A 21,996-nucleotide genomic window follows, 5' to 3' on the forward strand; every position below is an offset into this window, starting at 1 on the left:
AATAAAAATAAAAAAGGGGGAAAAAGAACAAGAAAAAAATAAAAAGGAAAAAAATAAAGGAAAAAAGAAAAAAAAGAAAAAAAAAGAAAAAATAAATAGAAAAAAAATAGAAGAAATAATAAAAATGAAAACATTAAAAAAGAAAAGAGAAAGAAAAGAAAAAAAGGGAAAAAAAGAAAAGCGGAAAAGAGGAAAAACGAAAAAGAAAAAAGAAACAAAAAATAGAAGGAAAAAGAAAAATGAAAACATAAAAAAAAAATAAAAAATGAAAAAAATAAATAAATAAATAAAAAGAAGAAATAATTAAAAAAAAAAAAAAAAAAAAAAAAAAAACAAGAAAAAAAAAGAAAACTGAAAACATGAAAAAATAAGAGCAAAGAGCAGGCAGGCAGCCGTGCCGGTGCGCGCTGCCGGCGTTTGCGCTGCCGGGGCCGCCCCTGGCCGTTTCCCCGCGTTTCATCAGGCGCCGCCCGAGCCCCGCGCCCCCCCCCGGTGTCCCCTCGCCCCGCGGTGTCCCCGTCCCGGAGCCGCTCCCGGTCCCTCCCCGTCCCCCCGCGCCTCCCCCCGGCAGCCGGGGGCCGCTGGGGGCCGCCCCGCAGCACGTGGCCGGGGCCGGGGCCGGGGCCGGGCCCGGGGCGTTGCGGCCCCTCGGCTCGGCTCGGCTCGGCTGGGCTCGGAGCGGGCCCCGCGCTGCCTCCCCCGGCGCTGGGCGCGGGCGGCTCCCGGCGGAGTCCATCTTAGGGCGGCGCGGCCGGGCCCAGCCCCGCGCGGCCCCGCGGAGGAGCCGGGCTCGGGGAGCGCCGCTCGCCCCCCGCACCCGCTGCGGGGCCGTGGCAGCAGAGAGCAGCTCCGGAGCCGGCGGCGGCGCCTTTCCTTTTTCTTTTTTTTTTTTTTTTTTTCCTTTTTTTTTTTCCTTTCCAAAACATGGCTGAAGCCGGGACGGGCTTTCTGGAGCAGCTCAAGTCCTGCATCGTCTGGTCCTGGACCTACCTCTGGACGCTGTGGTTCTTCCTCATGCTCTTCCTCGTCTACATCCTGCGGGTGCCCCTGAAGATCAACGACAACTTAACCACAGGTACCGGGACAGGGACCGGCCCGGGGGGGGTCCAGGGGGGGGCTCCAGGGGGAGCCCGGGGCCGGCGGCTTGGCCCCGGGGAGGGCGCAGCGGGGCCGGGGCAGCCCCGGGGCGTGCTTGGAGCCCGCAGCATCGCCCGGGGCTTCATCGCCCTTTCCTTCCCCGCCTCGGGGGATGCTGCCCCGGGCTGGGCTGCCGGCGGTGCCCGCAGGTGCGGGGGGGCTGGGGGCACCGCTGGGCCTTGCCCTTCTCCTTATCACCTGGGCACAGGTGAAGGAGCGCGGGGCGAGCCGGGACCGTGCCCGGCTGCAGCTTGTAGTTATCTGGAGCGTGGCTTGGCGCAGGGCTTGTGGCGGGACTGCTGTCAGAGAGCAGTGCTTTGCCCGGCTCCTCCTTGGCTTGTCAACTTCTGCCTCCTTTGGCTCTTCCCGCTTCCAGGGGAGCCTCCTGGCTCTGCCTCCCACCCCCCAGCCACTTCTGCTGGGATTCCCGTGGAAACGCCAAGTCACAAAGCTGCTGTTTGCCCCCACGGTTTCACGCTTTGTTTCCGTACTTCTGCGAACAACCCAGCACCTCAGGTGCTCGGGCGGCGCGTTTCATTCCCAAGCCTCAGCCACAACCATCAGAAGCAATTTGCCCTCCCGTCTGCCTGCTCTCGCTTCATTTCCACGGCAGGCGTATTTTATTTTTTTGGTAAAAAAACCCCGCTGAAGTTACGGGGCAGCGAATTCTCTCCGGGAGCTTTCCTAGCAGCAGGTGGTGTAGGCACGGCTGAGGGATTCAGAAGGAAGATTTTATTTGTGGACAACTCCTGGTTGCTTTGAAGGGCAAAACCAGGCTGGTTGTTACAGGGAATACGCTTGGGTTAGGGGGATATATGGAATGGAGTTAATAGGTTTTCCTGCACCATTTGTGCTGTGTGTTGTATTGATTTAGCACGATCAAAGCTTTTATGATGTTCCTGATAAAAATTAGATACTGAATTATTCTCCTGAGTGATCAGTGTGCTGGTCTGCTGGAAGGCAGTCACTGTTGGGGTGGACTTTCCCCCTTCAGACCCGATAGGGCAATATGCCACTGGCACACGGAATTGGCAGGAACCCGTGCGGTGTTAGCCAGCCTGGATTGGGCAGTTGTGTCTTGAAATTGTCCATTTTTCCCATTTTTTTATTTTTTTCAGTTAAAAAGGCTGAAGAAATTACCAGCGAGTCCCAAAGCGTGTGGTGAAAATTAGTTACCGTGGGAGAACAATGTGGCCTTTGTGCATCATCCGGTCCTCGGTGGTGGTTATTAAAAAATCAGCACCAGCACTAGCGGGGAGTTTTTGCTGGTGGTGGGTGGGATTTTTTTTTTTTATTTGTTAATTTTTTTAAAGCTCTTGTGAATGAATTAAAACCCTCAATCTTGTGATTCATTGTGGGTTTTCGTTCCAGTTAGTCACAATGGGATGCTGTCACTGGGGTAAGGCTTCTCAGAGTGCCGCAGCGACTGGCACCAGCTGCGAGACTCACCAAACTTAGCGCAGTGGTGTGAAAATAAGGGCAAAAACACTGCTAGCAAAAGTGCTGGGTGATGTAAAAAAATAATAAGGTGATTAAAAACAGTGACTGGGCATTTTCCCAGCGAGATCTGGATCTGTTGAGGTCAGTCAAGTGAACTGGTTTTCTGTGCCACCAGATGTGGATGTAGGCAGCCGAGAAGAGCGGTGCAGCCCCCAGGTATGGTTTGCACCTCATGAAATCGTGCCTGTGGTGTGGGAAGGAGAGTAACACGTGAGGGTAATGTTATTTCTGACATTGCCTGTGGTGGTGTGGTTTGGTTTTCCATGCCTGCCGTCGGTATTTTTAAAAGGAAGTTGGAAAACTGGAGAAGGCAGCAAAAAAGGGGTTTAAGGGCTGGAGATATGCAGTATGGAGTAAGAGACTCGACTGAGAGATGGCTAGGTTGCATTAAAGAGGTATTGTCTTGGGGAATTCGTGGCCTTTTAGTCATGAAAAGAATAAGACTTGATGGGTAGAAGCAGAGGGCAAACTCAATTAAGTCATAAAAAGTCATTAATTTTTAACAAGCTGTGGATCAGCTGCTAAAGGAACCTTTGGGTTTCCCATTTCTGAAAGTCTCCAGCTCGGATGGCGAAAGAAGAGTCACCAGTGCAACGCTAAATCAGTTTTCAGCGAGAGTTTGTGCAATCGGCTGGGCAGCGTCAGCGGTCAGAGTAATCGAGGAAGGTCTCACCCTTCGGTCCAGTGGTCACTTCTGCCTTTATGTTTTATTAAGAACAAGCGTGGAGCCTTTATTCCTCCTTTGAAGCTGGGCAGATGTTCTTGCCCCGAGCGTTTTATAGCTGTGGCCAAGCTGGTGGTGCAAGTCCATCATGCCATGTGTTTAATTAGGCTGACGGGCTGCAGAGTCCCCGCAATTACAGGTGTAATTCCAGTGTCCGCAGCGGAGGGCAGATTGAGGCAATGTAGCCAGAGGGAAATCCAGTCTGCCGTAGAAAAACTACTGATGCTAAACCTGATTGTTGTGTTTCATGGTTTTCACGTTTTACTGAAGCTTGTACAGATCAATCATAAAGGTCTCTGTGAACGGGAGAGCGCGAAGTGTTCCGGCTGCACCGTGCCCTGAGCCAGGAAGCGATAGAGAAGGCTTCATGTGCCAGGTTAAAACATTAAACGCAGAATAAGTGGCTAAGGAAGCGGATGATGCCATCTTTCTCCCAAATAATTAAAGTAGACGTGATTGCTTGATATAAATAACGTGCTGTATTTTTCTTCCACGTTGGCACTTGCACAGTTTCTGAATGCCACGTTAATCCCAACTAAGACACACCTCTTATAAATATGTGCAGCCCTGGTTGTTTTTTTTTTTTTCTTGAAATAACAGTTTGGCTCTTTATTTGTGTCCTAAGGGGGAGAAGGGCCCAGCAGTTGAAGTTTCTGACTATTTTATTTAACCTCCTGGAGTGCAGCAGGAGGATGGTTTTACTGACCAGAGCATTGACTGCAGCCGGCTCGCGACGAGGCAGACAGGAAGGCTCCTCGGAAGCTTTTGGGCTGCAGAGGGCACAGAAATCAGGAAACTTTTTTTCCTGAAGGCGTGAATAATCAGAAGGAACGAGCCAGCCTGGTGTGGTAGGTGCCCATGTTGTGCCGCCGGCTTAGTGCGAGATGTCCCAACCTGACTGCACTGCAGCAGGGCCCTGCACTCACAGCTCAGCGTCTGAACGAGGGTCCGAAGGAGGGTTTATAGCCAGTGCCACGAGGGACAAGGAGTGATGTTACCTCCCAGGTCACTCTGCATGGATGTGGGGACAGCAGCCAAAGGAGTGAGCACGTCGCTGCAGTTAACAGCTAGCTGCTCCTCGCCAGTGAGTTGTCTTCTGGGGCACGCTGTGTTTTTCTTCCTCTTCCTCCCTTTTTTTTTTTCTTTCTTAATTCTGATGATCCTACTGAAATAATGACCAAGGATTTTAATTACGTGGGATCTGTGACCATGTAATGGGATTCTCTTGGAGCCCAGAGTCTGAAGTGCTGTGCCTGGTGCCAGCCATCTGGAGAGGGGAAGAAAGAGGCTGATGTGCAGCAAGGCTTGTAACACTAGCCAGTGCCAGATTACTCAATTACAGCCAGGTTTTGTGCTTGAATGGGCAGGAGAGCGGAGCAGACGTGTTCTAAGTGTTTCTCTGTTCCCTGTGAAATTAGGGCAACAACACTTTCTCTTCATCCAAGAGTCTTTTTGAAGACACAGAGCTGAGAGCTTCTCAGGCAGCCAGGTCCTACAGGAATCTGGTCCAGCTAAAGTACGTTTACTGATGTGTGCATCGCACAGGCTTAGGTAAATAAAGCACTTGGCCCTCTGCAGTAAAACTCATTGAACCTTCATTTTACCAAAACTATCCAGTACTCAACCAAACAAGAGAGTGGTGTGTGATTCTGCAAGCAGAAATACTGCAGGAGATGAACAGAGGAGGCATGAGAGGATGGAGCGAAGCACATCTCATCTCTGGGGAGGGACCCTTTATCAGGGAGTGGAGTGATAAGGCAAGGAGTAATGGCTTTAAACAAGAGGAGAGTAGGTTTAGATTAGATATAAGGAGGAAATTCTTCACCCTGAGGGTGATGAGGCCCTGGCACAGGCTGCCCAGAGAAGCTGTGGATGCCCCATCCCTGGAGGTGCTCAAGGCCAGGCTGGATGGGGCTTTGGGCAGCCTGGGCTGGTGGGAGGTGTCCCTGCCCATGGCAGAGGGGCTGGAATTAGATGATCTTTAAGGTCCCACCCCAAACCAGATTCTGTGATCTTTCTGATCTTCTGTTCATTGGTCTTCCTGATCCTGCAGATCTGCCCTCAGCGCTGGTGCAGCGTGCTGCTCTCCTGCAGGTTGCAAAGGGATTTAGCTCCCACTGGTCTCAAACCCTAGCAGCAGTAGAAACCACTCCCCTGTTACTAAAAGTCCCCCAGTGGCCGTGCTTTCCCCGCAGATGGCAGAAGGTGTTGGTTCTGCTCGTAAATTCAAGCCTGGGAAACTAAGCATGAAGGCTGGAAAAGATTAACCTGAGCGAAGCCAGGGAGTCACAACCGGATTAAACGTGAGTGAACAACTCTTTTCTTACTCCTGAACGGAACAGGACAGTTATTGTAGGTTCATGGGCTAGCAGGTAGTTGCCTGGCCTTTCAAAGGCAGCTTTTGTTGTTATGACGGGTGAGTTTGTGAGTGTTCATTGAGTGAACTAGAGAAAGGAGTATGTTACAACAACACAAAACATGGAGCAAAAGTCTGATTCCACCAAAAATCAGTGCAACTCCCTGAAAATGCAGTCTTGATTTTTTTTTTTTTCTGTGTACTGGACTGTTGTAAATAAAATTTGAAATACATGACCACTCCTAGCAAGGCTGGCATACAGATTTCTAACAATAAATCATTCAAATTTCATACAACTACAGTTTGTTGATGCTTACGGTTCTTGGTTGAGGTAAAGCTTTGCAGTGCTTCTGGTCTCACTGACCCTGAATTACGTGTCTTTAACTTTTGGGTTTATCAGAGTGTAAATGGAGCTTTTCCTAAATAGAGATCCTTCTTTTCTGCAATCCTAGTGGAATTAAAGTAAATCTTGTTTTGTTTACTGTTAGCTTCTGTCTTCAGCTCTATCACTTACAGTCCTGTGAAGCAGTCGTAGCTGTTGCTGATCCTTCAGGCAGGCTTGAATGTGAGAGGTTTCTTTCGTCTTTTTTTGTGTGTATGTGTTTTGGAAAAAAATTAAATAAATTTTCGGGATATAGGCTAAAATGCAAGAGGACATTGTACAGCATATTTAAACTGTTTTACTCATGTATGGTTTCAGCATGGTATGCTTGGAAATTCCCCCTTCATTCTTTGTGGAAAAGAATACAATGTGCATGAAAGCGGTGCCATTTATGGCAAAATTCTTTATAAACTAAACTTGGGATTCTTGCGGTGAAATGTGGAGGAAATGCCATAACAAAACCTGCTAGGTCAATTCCCAACGGATGCAGCATAAAATTATACAGGAGAACATTGGTTTTCTACAAATTTTGGCATTTTTTCAGGAATTTGATTTTTATTTGATTGAACATAATTTTTGCAGTCAGTGTCAAATTCAGGAACCAGGGTGAAGTCTGTAACAAATGCAAGGTTTTCTGAAAGAAAACTTATTTAAGAAATTGTCCTTCTTAGTACAAAAGTTCTAGAAGATTGGCAGCCAGTATTCCAGGGGAAAGTAGGTAGGTGAGAGCCTCCAAAATGCTATTTGATAAAACCTCGAGTGAATGTACTGAAACACAGACTGATAGATGACCACTGAGTTATACTGTGAGCTAACTGAAGCCTAATATCCTCCATCTGTTGATGAAAATTTTCAGAAGTGCTCCTAAACCAGCATATATGTAGTGGGATTTTCCCAAGGATCCACCGAGTGCCAATATAAATTTAGCCTGGAAGAACATAAGCCCCATTGTACGCATAGGTTTTTGGTCCTAATTTTCTGAGCAGCCGTGCAAAGGCTATGACTGCAAGTTAAGAGGAATGATTAAAATAGAAACGTACTTTTTTGGCACTTATTTCATAAACAAAGCAAGAAGTAAATGCAGAAATCTCCATGGGAAATTTGCATTTGTGAAAGACAAGAAGCACTGAGGGTTGTCAGTGCCTGCCTTTAGAGCAACACCTGGCAGAAATTAGGAAGATGGTGTTGCCTCCACATAGGCAAAACCTTTTTTTGGGGGGAATAGTATGTCTGTATTTTAAAATGGATTCTGGAAATTGCAGTAATGTCGGAGAAGAACTGTGCAGAAACTAGAAAAAACACTTTACACCCATGGCGTAAGGGAGGCCAAACTGTTTATCTAACCACAGAGAAGCCACAGAGGCAACTTGGCCATAACTAAGGAGGAATGAGAGCTGTGATCTAGCTGATGGACATCTAGCGAGCTTCCGAAGTATTTAGAGGTAAAATGCATGTGTTGTGTTTGGCAGAACTGGGGCCACGATAATTTGAGGTCTGAAGAAGAAGCCTTGCTGTGAGGCATTTGGGGCATAATACGCTAACAGAAATAAGGTGTGGAGGTGTGGTTGATGAGACTGTAAGCTGTGTCATGGGAAGAAATAGCAGGTACTCAAAATGTAGAGGAGACAGATGTTACAGAAAGGGGTGGCTGCAGGCTGAATCCTGAGGACTTCCTACATGAAGGATGTTTTTAACAGAGATTCTTGGAAATGTGACCTAACTGCTACAGCAAGTGATGCTATGGCTTTGCAGCTTTGGCTATTAAGGCTGTCAGTGCAGTGAGCATTGCCATGCCCCAGTGAGGTGAGTGAAATCTCGTGGCCTGCCATAAACTGAGAGCTCAATGTTAAAAACGCTGTAGTGTGGAGATTAGGAAAGAAAAGCCCTCTGGAAGCGTTGTTGCCCATGCACAGGCAGGTTGTGCAAGCCCCGCGGCTGCGGTGGCTCCAGGATGTGCCGGGGCTCCTGTATGCAAGGGGCTGGGGTTTCCGTGCTCCCAGTCAGCCGACAGGCCCCGCGTGTGACCGTGCCTTGTAAAACACAGCTATTTGTCTTGCTGGCAAGTGGCAAAGCAAATAAAACAACTGAAGTGGCAGCTTGCATTGGGTGACCCAGCAGTTTGCTCTGGACTCAAATCTACAAAAGGGAACATCACAGTCAGAGAATTGTGACTCTCAGAGTCGCTGAGGTTGGAAAAGACCTCTAAAATCATCTTGTACAGCAGTTGCACTAAGCCAAGACTCAGTCTTTTCATGGCCAGGCTCATTGTTTAAGAAGGCATTTTATGTTTGACAAAGTGAGGCCCCACTCCAAACACCTGTGGGTTTGTCAAATGCTGTCGAGGTTTGTATTGAACTGCGCAGGGAGAACACATGAGGAAACGAGGCCCTGGTCCTGCAGACCTTCAATGACATGGTTCTGCGAGCACAAGTCCTGGCTTTTACTGAAAAGGCAGTAATGTGCGTGAAGTCTCACAGACCGGGGCCTAAATAGCCCACCAAGGTACAGCCGGGGCCTGTAGCAAAACTGGGGGTAGAGGCCCCATCCCTTCCTCCAAAACCAGTTTTCTCCCTTGTCATTCGATGGTCACGTCCAACTTTTCTCTTTTTACAGGAGCCATTTGTCACAGAGTTGAGGTATTTGTGGGAGTGCTCCTCCTCCGTTACTTGTCCGAGGCCCCCTCCACCTGTTTTCAAATTCGCTCTTTGTGGCATCGGAGGCATCTATTGCGAGATTGTGTTATAAAATCGAGCTTGTCCTCGTGCCTGCGAGGTGTCACGTGGCCCAGTGATGCTGTGTCAATAGTAAGGAGTGAAAGTTGCCCTGTGAGCTCCCAGCATGGACTGATGGCCTCTGGTGTGGTTCATAGGCCGGCACTAGAGCAGCGCGGCCGCTTTCAGCAGGGAGCACCGAGCGTCAGCAGCGCTGGTGCAGTGACAGGGAAGAGTTAACGTCACGCTTTCAGAAGGCAGAACAAACAAGTTGTTACTGTTAAGCCCGAGGAAAAGACCTAAATTCAAAGTCCAAATCAAAACTCGCCAGCTACTAAGGGAAGACAAAGATTTATTATTGTGTAGTCTAAAGTGGAGATTTATCGCGGTGGTAAATTCAGTGCTTAAGTGATTAAGTGCACTTAAATGTACCAATTAGAAGGATAAAAGCTATAGGCAGAAACGAAATGCAGTCATCGTAAGATTCCTTTTGTGCACAGTGTGCCAGCTGCAACCAGGAGATTTAATTTCCAGCTCACTTTCTAGAAATAAACTTGGCTTATTAAATGTCAGGCCTGTTAGGTTGATACGCTGGTTCTTATGCCCAGCAGCGAGGCACTTGGATATCAGATTTAAAGCACAAGAAATGTTATCGTCGTCGTCGTTTTATTTTGTAAGGCTGTCATTCATTTCTCAAGAAAACGGGTTTGCAACCCGAGACTGCTGTAGATGTTGGTCCTCACATAAATAAATGTTTTGATGGCACTGTCTGTGTGCTTTATGCTGAAAATTGTTTACAGCACGGCTCGGTCTGCTGCAAGGTTATGTGATCTATTGCCGTGCTTAATCTTCCATGTGAAATTTCTCTTGCTATTTTTAATTCTGAAGTGAACTCGATGGCAGCGTGCCTGGCTGGTAGATTTTACAGAGATCCCAGCTTAGAGTCCCAGACCCGCTTTTAAAAAGGAGGGTAAGCCTGACCTGTCGCAGGAGTGCTGCTGGCCTGTGGTGCCCTGCTGCTGTTAGGAGGCAGAAGTGTCTCCTTGACACCACTTGGCTTTAGGGATGTGTCTGCCCGCTCCTTAGGCTCCTGCCTTGGGTCCCTATGTCCGTTCATGCAACTCTTTGGGTTAAGACAGGCCAGGAGCGATACAAGCACCAGAAAATCTCCTCAGCAGTAAATATTGTCCCACATGTTCTTAACTCGAATCTCCCTCTAGGAAAACCTGCCAGGAGTCTGCTGTTTTCGAGTGCTGACCACAGCTGTGTTAACAGCAGCCCCCAAAGCAATGGCTGGTGGGACACAACCCGTGAGGAGTTCCCATCAGTTACAGGACTGCTGAAGCTGCCTGGATTGCAAGATTTGCCTGGATCTGGAGGGTGAGGCTGTGGCCTGTGCCACGGTCCGGGCTTTTTGGCAGTCTGGAGCCAGGATTTCCCAGCCTGATTCCTCTGCCTGCTGTGGTGGTGATGTGGGAGCTGTGCTGCGTGGAAATAAAGAGCTGGGGGTGGCTCTCTGGGTCACCTTCTCCAGTCCTCGGACACATTTTGGTAATCTGGTATATTTCCGTAAATCCCTGTGCTGAAAGATGTTTCCAGAGCTGGTCAGAAAGCCTGTTCTAATTCCAGCCCGAATTTATTCGTGGCTGTTTTGTAGGCATCTGTGCTTGTGACAGGTCCTCCTCTGGCTTTAAAGGCTGTGCTGCCGCTGTGAGGATTGCTGCCCAGCGTGTTCACGGGGATTTTTCCTTCCTAGTCCCTGTTGGAGGCAGAGCAAGCTGCGCTGGTCTGCTCTCATAAAATGCCTGTATTTCCGTCTTCGTTCTAGTTATATTTGACCTGTTTCAGTTTTCCATCCATTTCATAACCACATAACCAGCATTGTACGTGGTATGCCAAGATAGGGCTCCATTAACTGCTGTTTACACAGTGTCATTAACGTTTCTCACCCACCACTGGAAATATTTTGGCATACATATATGGAGTTAAAAGTGCCTTTTTGTGTCAGCATGTCTCAGAGGGTGGTAGTACTGTGATCGTGTAGTCTGCTGGATGTTTCTGTCCGTGCAGCTGGCCAGCTGCAAGCAGCAGCTCTCGCTGCTCTCTCGCACTTTGCACCATTACCTTTGATCCAGTTTCCTTCACTGCAGCTTGCACGGGCTCCATTTCTCCCTGCATAATGATTCATTTCTGCTCTGTACTGGCAGCTCAGACCAGCTTTCTCCTGCACCCTTCTGGTTTTGGTAATGAAAATATTCAGGAAGGTTGAGCTGACAGCTTTATTAGCCTCTCCCTATACCCCAGTGCTTCCCAGCAAGTTGCAGTTTTCCCTCTGCCAGTTCTTCCCTCTCAGTTCCCCCCATCTCCTGCTTTAACAAACTTCCCATGTCACTGTGTCAAATACTTTCCTGAAATCCAGTTGGTTGGAGCTACTCATTTTTCTTGGCTGGCAAACTAGATATTTTTTAATAAAGAAACACATCTGGTTGCTCTGGCATGATTTATTTGTTTTGTGCTTTATCCAGTTTTTCATTTACCTCTGTTGCTTAACTTATTGTTATCTTTAAAATTGTGCAGTTTCACATAGTGCTGCTTTCTCAGTGGTGGTATAGCATGGGTCTGTCTTAAATGTATGAGGTATTCTGGCATAGGCTAGGGATTTTCATCAGTATATTAAAACCGTCCTGAAACTTGGCTTTGTTTTCCAAATGCCACTTCTTTCAGTAGGATCATTTATGTGTGTCCCGTCATCTTGCACTCAGCCATGTCTCGAACGTGCTGCACTCTTTGAATTTTGTCTCTGTTTCTCTCATCACAATATCTGTTTTCTTCCACTTCTTATTTTTTTTTTCTCCACGTTTGACAGTTTTGTTCACATTCAGAAGTGAATGTGAAACAAGTATTCATTTTGGTTTGGGGACTACTGTATTCTATTTCTTACCTTGCTGTCACGTTACTGACTTCACTGAAGCATTCAGTATCTGCTATTGTGGTGGGTTTATTTTGATAAATACTGTGTGGTTTTAGACATCTCTATTATTCAGTCCTCCTTTTAGCAAATACAACTTTATTTCTGAGCTTTTTGTCATCCCCCCCAAGCAGTGGGGTATATTTGAACATCCTGGGCCTTGCAGGCGGTATCCGTACAGGGCTGATGTTGCCTTATTTTAAAGTTTTGGCTCTTAGAGACGTGTCTGTGAGGTAGAAATGGAATTTAACATCCCACAGTTATTTCAAGCAAGTCTGCTGATGGCTTCAAAGAGGCCAGCACTTCAGCAAAGCTCGCACTGACTTAAGGAAACGGCTGTGTTGCCCCCAGAGTTTTTCAGCAGTAGGTCCTTTCAGGAGAGGCTGTTCTGCATGAGTGGCTCCCAGACACCTCCCAGCGACCTGAAGGAAGCCTGTGCGCGTTTGCTGTCTGCTTGTGGAACATCACGGGTATCGCGAAACTGAGAACTGATAGTAGTGCAGGGTAGATAGCGTTAAATATAGATATTTCGTGTGCATTGTGTCTTAGAAAAAAGCCTGCTTGTCTAAACCTAAACCGCAAAGTTTCTCGGATGCTTTTAAGTTCAAAGAGTTTGGTAGGTTGTCTGCCCACGTGTCATTTTAAGTTCTGAAAGGTGCAAGGTAAATTTTCCATTTTACAAAGTGTTGTGTGCTTTCTAACAACGAGACACATCTTACACGATATGAACCAAAGCAAGTGACTGGGAAATCACTCAGCTGAAGGGTTTGGGTGATGGAAGTACTAATCTGCTCTTAGGTCGATCTAAAATTCCTCATTTTACTTCATCTTCATTATGAATCTGGTCTTCTGTAGACATGGTGAAGTTCCTCTTGCTGTATCACAGAAATGCACATCTTGCTACATTTCTCTACTCTCTGCTCACTTTATAGCGAGGCTGCTGGGTGTCAGGTGTTTGTACGAATTAGATCAGCCACCAGTCCTTCATTGTACATTGGCTCAGGGGCTTTAGATGCTGGTCCAGCTTGGTCATAGGCGGGGCAGTACAACCCTCAGGGTCAGCCCAGGCAGTGGGATCTCAGGCCTCTCAGTCTGGGTCATGTCCCCTTTGGGTCTTTGCAGTGGACTATGAGAGCCACAGAGGAGCTCTTTGGTTTATCCCAGGGTGAGCACTAGGGACTTTTTTAGCTGTTAAAAAACAAAACAAAACAAAACACACACAGTGTGGCGGTCCTCTTCCAAACGCACGAGCCTGTGATCCTCCTGCGTAGGCACAAAAGTCAATAATAAACAGCAAGTGAATAAAGAGAGGTCTGCCAAAATCTCTCTTGTTTAATTTTGTGTTTCTTTCCCTTTTCTAATCTAATGTGACAGGGAAGTGCTTAAGGGAGAGCGATGCCAGGAGCAATGTCGCTTTGTGAAGCCTTTTCCCCCAGACATCGCTGCTGTAGGAGCAGAGGAGGTCGCGGTGTCCCGGGGAGGCGCTCAGTGGTGCGGCAGCTCAGCTTCTGGGCTCAGCCCCTCGGGACTTCTCCTTGCATGATGTAGGAGAGCAGCAATCCAGTAAGCTGGCGGAGCTGGCAGCGATGTGTCCTGTGCAGGACGGGCTCTGCTGCTCTCTGGACCTGTGTGTGTACAGGGAAGCAGTACAGCTGTGTTCTTACCAGGTGTACCCCAGCCTGCCCTTTAGCTCCTGAATAACTGAGGGCTTTGTTCTCTTCCTTTCCCCCTCCCACCTTAGATTTTTATCTGCCTTTGGTCTTTAAGGTGTAAATAAGCTGGTATTGAAAGGATCTTCCTTGTTCCAGTTTGCAGTGTTAGTTTGTTTGGGGTGTGTGTTTTAAACATACAGGCTAGCATTGTATCTACAGGGTAATGTTTTGAGAAGCACCTGTGTTATTTCAAAACCTAGGTGCTTTAGTGAGCCACTATTTTTCTTACTAACATGTACTTATTTATTTATATACTCGGTATAATAATCATAGTAATAAACCAGAAAGTGCTTTGCTAGCTGCAAGAAAACCATTAAATATCTGATATATGATCTAATACGTGCGCATTATCCTCTTCTTACCCACTCGCCAGTGTAATTCTGTACTGTGCGTCTAACCTGGTGATTTGCAGGAAGTTACCCTGCTGGTTTTGAATAAAAGTGGGTATTAATGAGAGCTGTGAGAACACCATAAAATAATGCTAGACCAAAAACCATCAGGCAGTTCACACAAATCTGGTCGTGCTGCGTTAGGCTGCTGTGGGTGAGCCGGTCAGCAAGAAGGGTACTGACTGCTGGCTCAGGTCCTCAGCTCTTCATAACCTGTGTGACCCTCTGGTCATGGCATTGCAGCATTTCACAACAGCAGATGAAAATGCTCCGAGTCTTAGATTCTGTTCTTAATTTGTAGTGGACAAAATAAATGGCATATTTATTTACAGAGACCGTTGAGGTTACTGTTTGGCGTGTCGTTGCTGGAGTTAAGTTTGTTAGAAAGGATTAACAGAATTGTTTGCAGAGTGGATAAAATTATAGTTTCAATGCAGCAGATGTTTCTCATGCAGACAACTAACCAGGACCCACGGTACTTGCATTTCAGTCACTTCCATTTCCTAGCGGTTGCTGTTCAGATAGGAGCAGTAAGATAAGACTTCGCTAAAGAGCATTGGTTTGTGGAGTTTCTCTTTTTCCTCGTCGTTGCTAGCTCTCTTTTAGTCCCTAGATCAGCCCTGCAGCTGAGCCCTGGGGTTGCCTTGCCCTTGCTACCTTAAGCAGATCTTGCCTTGGTTACGCAGTGATATTGCGGGAGGGGAAAAGTCCATCTCCAGGCTCTGCACTAGAGGGCATCCTGTTAAAGACACGAGGGATCTGTCACACAGCGAGGCGGTGGTGGCCTGTGGGAAATGTAGTCTGACAGGCCTGAGGTCTCCTTGTGGGTCAGACCTAAGGAGGGGTCGTCGTCTGTCCCCGTTACATGTGCACACACCCGTGTGGGAAGCGTGTCAGGGGATGGATCCCCCTGTAAGCACGTGGAGATCCCTGACACTTGTTGTGGTGCACCCAGTTATCCGCAGGGGGTGGGTAGGGGGCTGAGTGTTGTCACTCGGTAAGAAGTATGGTTGTAAGGTCATACTCCAGCTGAGGTAGGGCAGGTATGACCCAGCCTTGGCCTACAGAATCCACTCGTGAGATGGTCGAGATGGTCGGCATTGCTCTTACAAGGCCAGAGGGAAGCTGAGGTTCACGAGGGGTTCCTTGGTAAACTGCAGGAACAACAGTGACTGCAGTAAAATTCTTCTAAGCAGGGCAAAAAGCAGAAAATCCAGGACCACTGGTGTCCCCCTGCAGCTCGGGCAGCCAGCAGATCAGAAGCACGGGCTTCCCAACCCCACGGCCCGCTCCCAAGCAGAAGGCTATCACCACAGGGGCTTCACGCAGGGATCCCTGCACCAGCAGTCCTGCAGGGATCACGGCTCAGGGGCGTGTTCCTGTGTTGTCCATAGGCTGGCTTCTTCCACACAAACACCAAAACTGGCTTAATTTCTTGAAGGTTCATCTTCTGCCCAGCTGATAAATCTCCTATATCATCTCTCTGAGCATTTTTGTTTGTTTGTTTTTGTGTATGTGTGCAAACATACTAAGGGTGGTGGCTATTTTTTGGATTTTTTTTTTTCTCCAGCTGACCCGTTCAGACAACTGTAAATGCAGACACTGATGCAAGTCTTACAAAACGTCCCCTTTGATTCAATATAGTCTTTATAGCAGAATATTTATGCTGCTCATTTTTAGCATTTGACGTTTTTGTTAGTTTTTGTTAGGGATTTGTCAGGAAAGAAGTCACTGCCTTTCTATGATGCTTAAGTCTGTCCTGATAAGAGAGTAGATTGTTTTTTATAAATCATTGTGTGTTTTTTGAGTGTTCTTTTTATTATTATTATTATTAATTTATTTAATAATTTATTTATTTTTGTAATCAGCCAATGTCTAGCTCCATTCATTCATTTCCTCAAGCTGCTTTATATTCTTTCTCTGGACCGCCATTGATATTATATGTATGCACAATAACATCATTTAAACACAGGAGTATGCAGCTGTTTGCAGCTGCTCAGACAGTCAAAGCAGTCTCTTCGATATCAGTTGACCCCGGAATACAGCACTTCAGCTTCACTGGGATTTTATCCGTGAGCTTCTCTGTGGACTTTCAACTAGATGAGGGTTCTGTATGGTTGTGTATCAAATGCTAGTTCCCACCTTTACCTGATCTGGCTGGATAAACCAAAGAGAAATGTAAGTAGCAAGAGATGACAAATGGCATTGTGGGCATGGTTTGGAGTAGGTTGCAAGGTGACAAGCAGGTCTCATCATTTTTTAATGCCAGGTCCCCATCTGCTTCACGGCTATTAAACTGATTTGTGTGTGTGTGGATTATTGCGTGTGAAGGACTACCTCAGGGAAGGAGGCTTGCAGTCAGGCATACTGGGCAGAAGCAATTTGAATACTTAAAATATATTTTTGTCTGGCAAAGTGTTATAGTAGGACCAGTTTCAGCTGTGATGTGTTTTTATAACACATATTTATAAATGGAACAAAAGTATTCATTAGTGTATATCAAGGCAGCAGCATACATAAGAGTTTAGAGAGATTTCAAAAAGAGAATACAAAAAAATAAATTTGTATTGCTAGCAGTGACTGTCATGGAGTGCCAGGGCTTAGGGCTAAGTACTCTGTTCCAGTGAGTCATTATCTCTTAGCATAATAGTTCAGCCTTTTCCTCTCTTGCATTAAATATGGAATAAAATACCATGTTAATTGGAAAGGCAGTGACTTAAAATAGCTGCCTTGGTAGATAAACCCTCAGCCTTTCCTTAGCTTACCGCATCTTCCCCTGCTGAACAGCAGCAACAAGGTCAGAAGAATTAAAATAAATTTGTTTGCTAAGTAGCCTCCTATGGAATTACTTTTAAGAGCTAAGTTTGTCCAACTGCATTATAATATCTGGAACTGGGAGCATATAGACGAGTGCAAAATATTAGGAAGGTTTACTGCATATTTCACATGAACAATAATTCTTCACATGTACAGGAAAAGGCAAATATTGCCTGCTGAGTTGGTTTGTTTCCCAAGTGTTATCCAGTGCCCCTCGAGTGTCCCGTTCTCATTTGTTCTCCAGATCTTCAATCAATAACTACTTTCTCTCCTACTTGTCTTCCAACTGTGTTTGAATTTACCTTCCTGTTGCTTCAGCTGTGTCACCAAGGCCCCTTCGAGTTGTGCAGCACCTGGAAGAACACAGATAATAAGACGGCAAGGATTCAAAATCCACATATCACTTTCTTTTTACAAATCTAAAAACTAATTTGGATGAGAAGTGTTTTAACATCCATCTCTGTGGGAAGAGGCAGAACATGCAGCTTCCTTTTCATGCTGGTGTTCTCTGAAATCCTCGAGGAGCCATCCCAGATAATACAAAAGGCACTGCATCTTTGCTAGCATTTATTTTAATTTCCACTACTCATGTTTGCAACAAGGCTGTCTGCATCCCAGGGAAAGGTTCTTTGATTGAAAATAAAGAGGCAGGAAGGATAGGGTTTAATTGTCATGAAAATTCATTTCCAGTAATCAGACGCATGAGTTCGGCGCGTTGTAGGGGCAGCTGGGAAATGATGCCTAATGAGCTGGAGGCAGGCGCCCAGCGACTACCGGGAAGCAGCATCTTCAGTGTCGGAGCAGTGACTTTGCCCTCCATCTCCTGCATGCATCATAATCAACACCCACTTGCTGTAAAGCCTTTGCGAAGGCGAAATCTTGACCTTTTTACTTGGAAATCTTGGGTCTGTTACGTAGCACTGACCTCACTCATGGGCAGGGAGTGACAACCCAGCCAAATGGGGCTTCGTTCAGCGTGAAGGCCAGCGTGTCCTTGGGGCAGCTCCTCGTCCCTGGTGCCCACCTGGCTTCTGCTGCAGAAACAGCTGGCCAGATGTACGACACAGTGAGCCCAGTTTGCTTCAGCGCTTCCCGTACGCTCGTCTTGCTGGGTTCTGCTTTCGTCCCCCATCACTCCAGCAGAGCTGATGTGCACGCTGGCTCTCTGCTGCTAGCCGGCAGGCCTTCGGGTCCCTGCCAGGTAGGGAAAGCAGCAAGGGCAGGCATTTGGGGAGGGGAATCACTAACAGCTGACCTGCAGCCCGAAACACCTGCCAGAGCACAACCATGCTCCTGTGACATTAGATCCCGAGCACACATGGTGGATCACCATGCTAACAGGGGGGGAAAGGACAGTCTCCTGTTCAAACGCAGCGTAATGTGTGTTGAAAGCTTCTCAGCTCGGCCTGGGAATCATCACACAGTTTCTTGTTATTTCTAAACCAGTTTTTAACGTGGTCCTGATATTTTGGAGCAGTTTGGGGTTTCTGTGCATGACAGCAGGCAGTGCTCCTGGAACTACGCAGAACACGAATCGCAGTAATAGGTTCACTGGGGGCGTTTCTAGCCCCCGTTTGGGTTGGGTTGTTTTATTTATATATATATTTGGTGTTTGTTTGTCTGGTTTGGGATTTATTCATTTATTTCTTGGTATGTTTTTTGGTAGTTTTTTTGTTTCTCCCTGGCTCCGAGTGCAGCTGGTGGCGGAGGGGGGGCATTCTGTGCAGCCGGGTACACAGCGCTGAGTCCCTGCTCTGTACAAGGAGAGAAGAAAATGCAGTCGTTGTGTTTTAAATTTAGTAACTTCTAGTAATTTCAATGACTACTAAGATCACTTTTCCGATTATAAATAAACCACATTGTTTAAAAATATGTTTGACTAGACTGAATTCTGTCCCCAAATTGGAACAGGCTGAGGCAAGTTTGGGAAAGAAATTATGGTCAAGTTTTTCACATTCTTAACCGTAAATGGAAACAGAAGGGCATTGACTGACCAGAAGTTTTGATTTTGTTGCTCCTGGACCTAATAAAAAACATTATTTACTAACGATGCTGTCAGGTTTGGTTTGTCTTGCTTTGGAGGCGTTTCTCGAGGTCTTGAGGTGGCTGAAGCCTAATTACCTAGATTAGGCATGAGGAAAAAATTCTTCACTGTGAGGGTGGTGAGGCCCTGGCACAGGCTGCCCAGAGAAGCTGTGGGTGCCTCATCCCTGGAGGTGCTCAAGGCCAGGCTGGATGGGGCTTTGGGCAACCTGAAAAACAGAAAACCAACAAACCTGTTCACTACCACTTTAGCTGTGCTGAATCCCTTTACAGGCTGTTTCATGCTCTGGCCTGTATTTTTGCCCTCTGAGAGGTTTCATGCTTGCTCTCCTTGGGTGCCTTGTGGCACCTCTTTCTCGTTCAATGAGTCTCACACTTGGGAGATGGAAAAGGATCCCCTGCTGGTGTCTGGCCGTTAAGCACAAAGTGCCTGTTGGGCTGTCAACTCTGATCCCTCATCCTGAAATCTTTGGAAGACCTTTCCTACAAAGTGCCAAAGTGTGTTGCAGTGCTGGGACTCTACAGATAATTGCAGATGTTGGAAGTTTGACGTTGTGAAGTCAAATAGGGGAGTGTTTCACAAGGTCTTGACAGTGTGTTGTGGTTCTGACTGTTTAATTTGCGTGATGTGGCGATTCAATGAATTTTTCCATTACTAATTTTCTCTTCGGGCAAGATTAAAGACCTTTTATGCATGGATTGCTGCTTCTTTTGGGGACTTGGAAGAGTAAGCGATAAGATATCAAACTAGGGGGTGTGTTTGAAAACATCCTGCTTCTGCCTGACTCAGAGCATAGGGTTGTGTTTTAGCTTAGCAGGCTTTTAACCAGGTATTTATCTTCTTTCTAACACTGATGTGTAAACAGCTTTTCATCTGGTCAGCACTAACCAGAAACAGAAACTTAATTCTGTTTACTACCAGCAGGTGAGAGGCAGGGAGCTCTCAGATGTGTGTGTAACCACGTGGATCATCCTCCTGTAAAGTCACAGATCCCATTCTGGTGTATGAAAACCATCACAGTTGTAACTTTTGCTCTGGGTTACAACACTTATTTCAGCACAGATGCGATGCTTCATGGGCAGTTGGGGCCAGAGGAGATTCCCTGGGACAGTCTGAGCTCAGCAGCTTTGCCACACAACTGCGGCAGCCGCTTCTGCCTGCACGGCCCTGACTTCAGAAAGTCTCCCCGTGTGGTTAGGCAGAGCTGGCCACGCTGCTGAGATGAGCTAGATCTGAAGTGCATGGGCAGCAAGAGAAAAAAACTTTATAAAAGGAGACCCTATAGGAGCAGAGGCCTTTTTACAGCCGAAAGTCAGAAGAGCAGGATGGTTGGGAGAGGGGCTTTGAATAATCCCAGGGCTTTAAGGTGGGATAAGGTCCAACTAGTAGGGTGCCTTGGCCTCACATTGCTTCAGTGCCTTTTACGGTAAGACATTCATGACTAGAAAGCTTGTTTTGTTTCTTTGGATGGATTGTCCCATGAGAATTTGAGATGGGAACGTCCGTATCTGTTTTCCAGGAGAAGCTTGCCTTTCGTACCTGGGTTCGAGACCACTGGGCTCTTTGGGAACATGAGGTGGAAGCTTGCACATGGAGAGTTTGTACCTCGCAGGTCTATAGCACAAAATGACCCAACTCCCCAGGGCTTAGAAGCGGGTGAGAGTCAGTGTTTGCTCTGTTCTTCGCATACTGGTGTTCGTCCCAGCTGGGAACTGGGGCAGGTTGCAAAGAGCTTTTTCCTTTCGGGAGCACAAGAAGCCTGTAGCTTCCTCACCTTTGTGTTTGGAGAAGAGAACTCTGGGGTCAGCCAGGTGGCAAGTGCTGTGGGATTATTTCTATAGCTCATGAACTTCAGACTTGGTCCAGTCCTGCCCATGTTGCCTTTGTTAAGCTGACTTTAGAAAACAGATGTTTATAATTCTCTTTAACCTTACAATGGACTTGAGAGCACTAACGCAGGTCAGGCTATGGGCTACCTTGTGTTTTGATTATTACTTTTTTTTTTTTTTTTCTTACACGTGGTTTATTTAATTCCTGTTAGGTAATTCAGTTGGCTGTTCTTAATGCCATTTCCCTATATTATATCTGTTTTGAGAAAATCCTGTATTTTTTTTGAATGGTCTAACCAGCTCACAGTAGCATCAATAGCTGATTTCTCACTGGCTTCAAAAGGTTAAAAGGATCATGGCAAGGTGAAAGTGTGCTTTTATAGTTGGTCATGATGGTTTGAACTTAAGTTGTGTGTGTTTTTGAATAAGTCCATATGGAAAATAGCAGTGTAATCTGCATTATTTCACGTACAGGTATTTCACGTACATTATTTCACGTACAAGTATTCCTACTTGTTTTAGTAGAAAGAATTTAAAAATAGAAGTAAAAAAAAAAACAACACAAACATGGCAGTGAACAAAGCCGAAGTTATAATTCAGTTAAAGGAAAGAAGAAATGAAACCATTTAATGGAAATTTATTTGCAGCAATATTTCCTATTTTTTTCCCCTGGTTGCACCTAGTCAGATACACTTAGTCAATACACTATCTTACTACCTACAAGATCTCCAGGTGCAGTGGCAGATGCATCTCCTTCTACGTTACATGGCAGGAGCACCTTGGTAACAGCGTAGTGCTATGGGGGGGAAGCAGGAGGTTGGCCGTGACTGAAGCTGCCTGCCCAGATTCACAGGGTACCTAGCATGGCCTTGGGATTTATAAAAATTTCATTTACAAAACCTTAACGTTTGAACCTGACACTTCAGACATTGCATCTACGCTTCTTGCCACTGCGCCCAAGCAGAGATGCCTTTATTTATCAGTGCTGTGGGAAAAGAAGTGGGAGCAAATGAATGTGTTAGAAGTATCGGGGAGGTGAGGTTTAATGTCACTGTTTGTGCAAGCCTGAAGGGCTTCTGGGAAGCATCAGTGGGTTTTAGTGTAGGAGACCTTTTCTCTCCTCCCATGGGTTAGAAAATCTCCCTTAGGACAACAGGCCGGTTGGGATCAGTGCGAATTTGTTCATGAAGAGGTCAGTCAGTTTTAGACCTATGCTATCTCCTATTAAATATTACATTTATTTTGAACTGTTGAAGGTCTCTCATGTCTCTAACATGGCATTTCAGCATTCAATAGCAGACCAACCCTGTGCCACTGAAACATGGTGCACCTTTGAGACATCTCCCCAGTAGTTTAGTAGTGCTGTTCCAAAGAGTCCCTGTTCATCCAAGGTTTCATTACTGCAGTTTTTTTATTATTGCTCAGCT

At 46.4% G+C, this 21,996-nt stretch overlaps 1 protein-coding gene across 3 annotated transcripts in view; it reads left to right on the plus strand.

Moving 5' to 3' along the window:
• The first annotated feature begins 550 nt into the window (after positions 1-550).
• The window catches only part of ST7 (suppression of tumorigenicity 7), a 139,723-nt gene continuing 118,277 nt past the window's right edge, over positions 551-21,996 (plus strand). The window contains exons 1-2 of one of the 3 annotated variants that reach the window (XM_068669541.1): positions 935-1,075; positions 5,415-5,664. Coding sequence is in view for 2 of the 3 variants with exons in the window: in XM_068669537.1 (XP_068525638.1) it covers positions 925-1,075 (151 nt within the window). In the remaining variant the exon portion in view is untranslated. Of the gene's footprint in view, positions 1,076-5,414; positions 5,665-21,996 lie in introns of all 3 variants that reach the window. The other 2 variants (XM_068669537.1, XM_068669538.1) reach the window with 2 other exon arrangements.

Source organism: Anas acuta, chromosome 1, assembly GCF_963932015.1.
Source record: "Anas acuta chromosome 1, bAnaAcu1.1, whole genome shotgun sequence".
Lineage (NCBI taxonomy): Eukaryota > Metazoa > Chordata > Aves > Anseriformes > Anatidae > Anas > Anas acuta.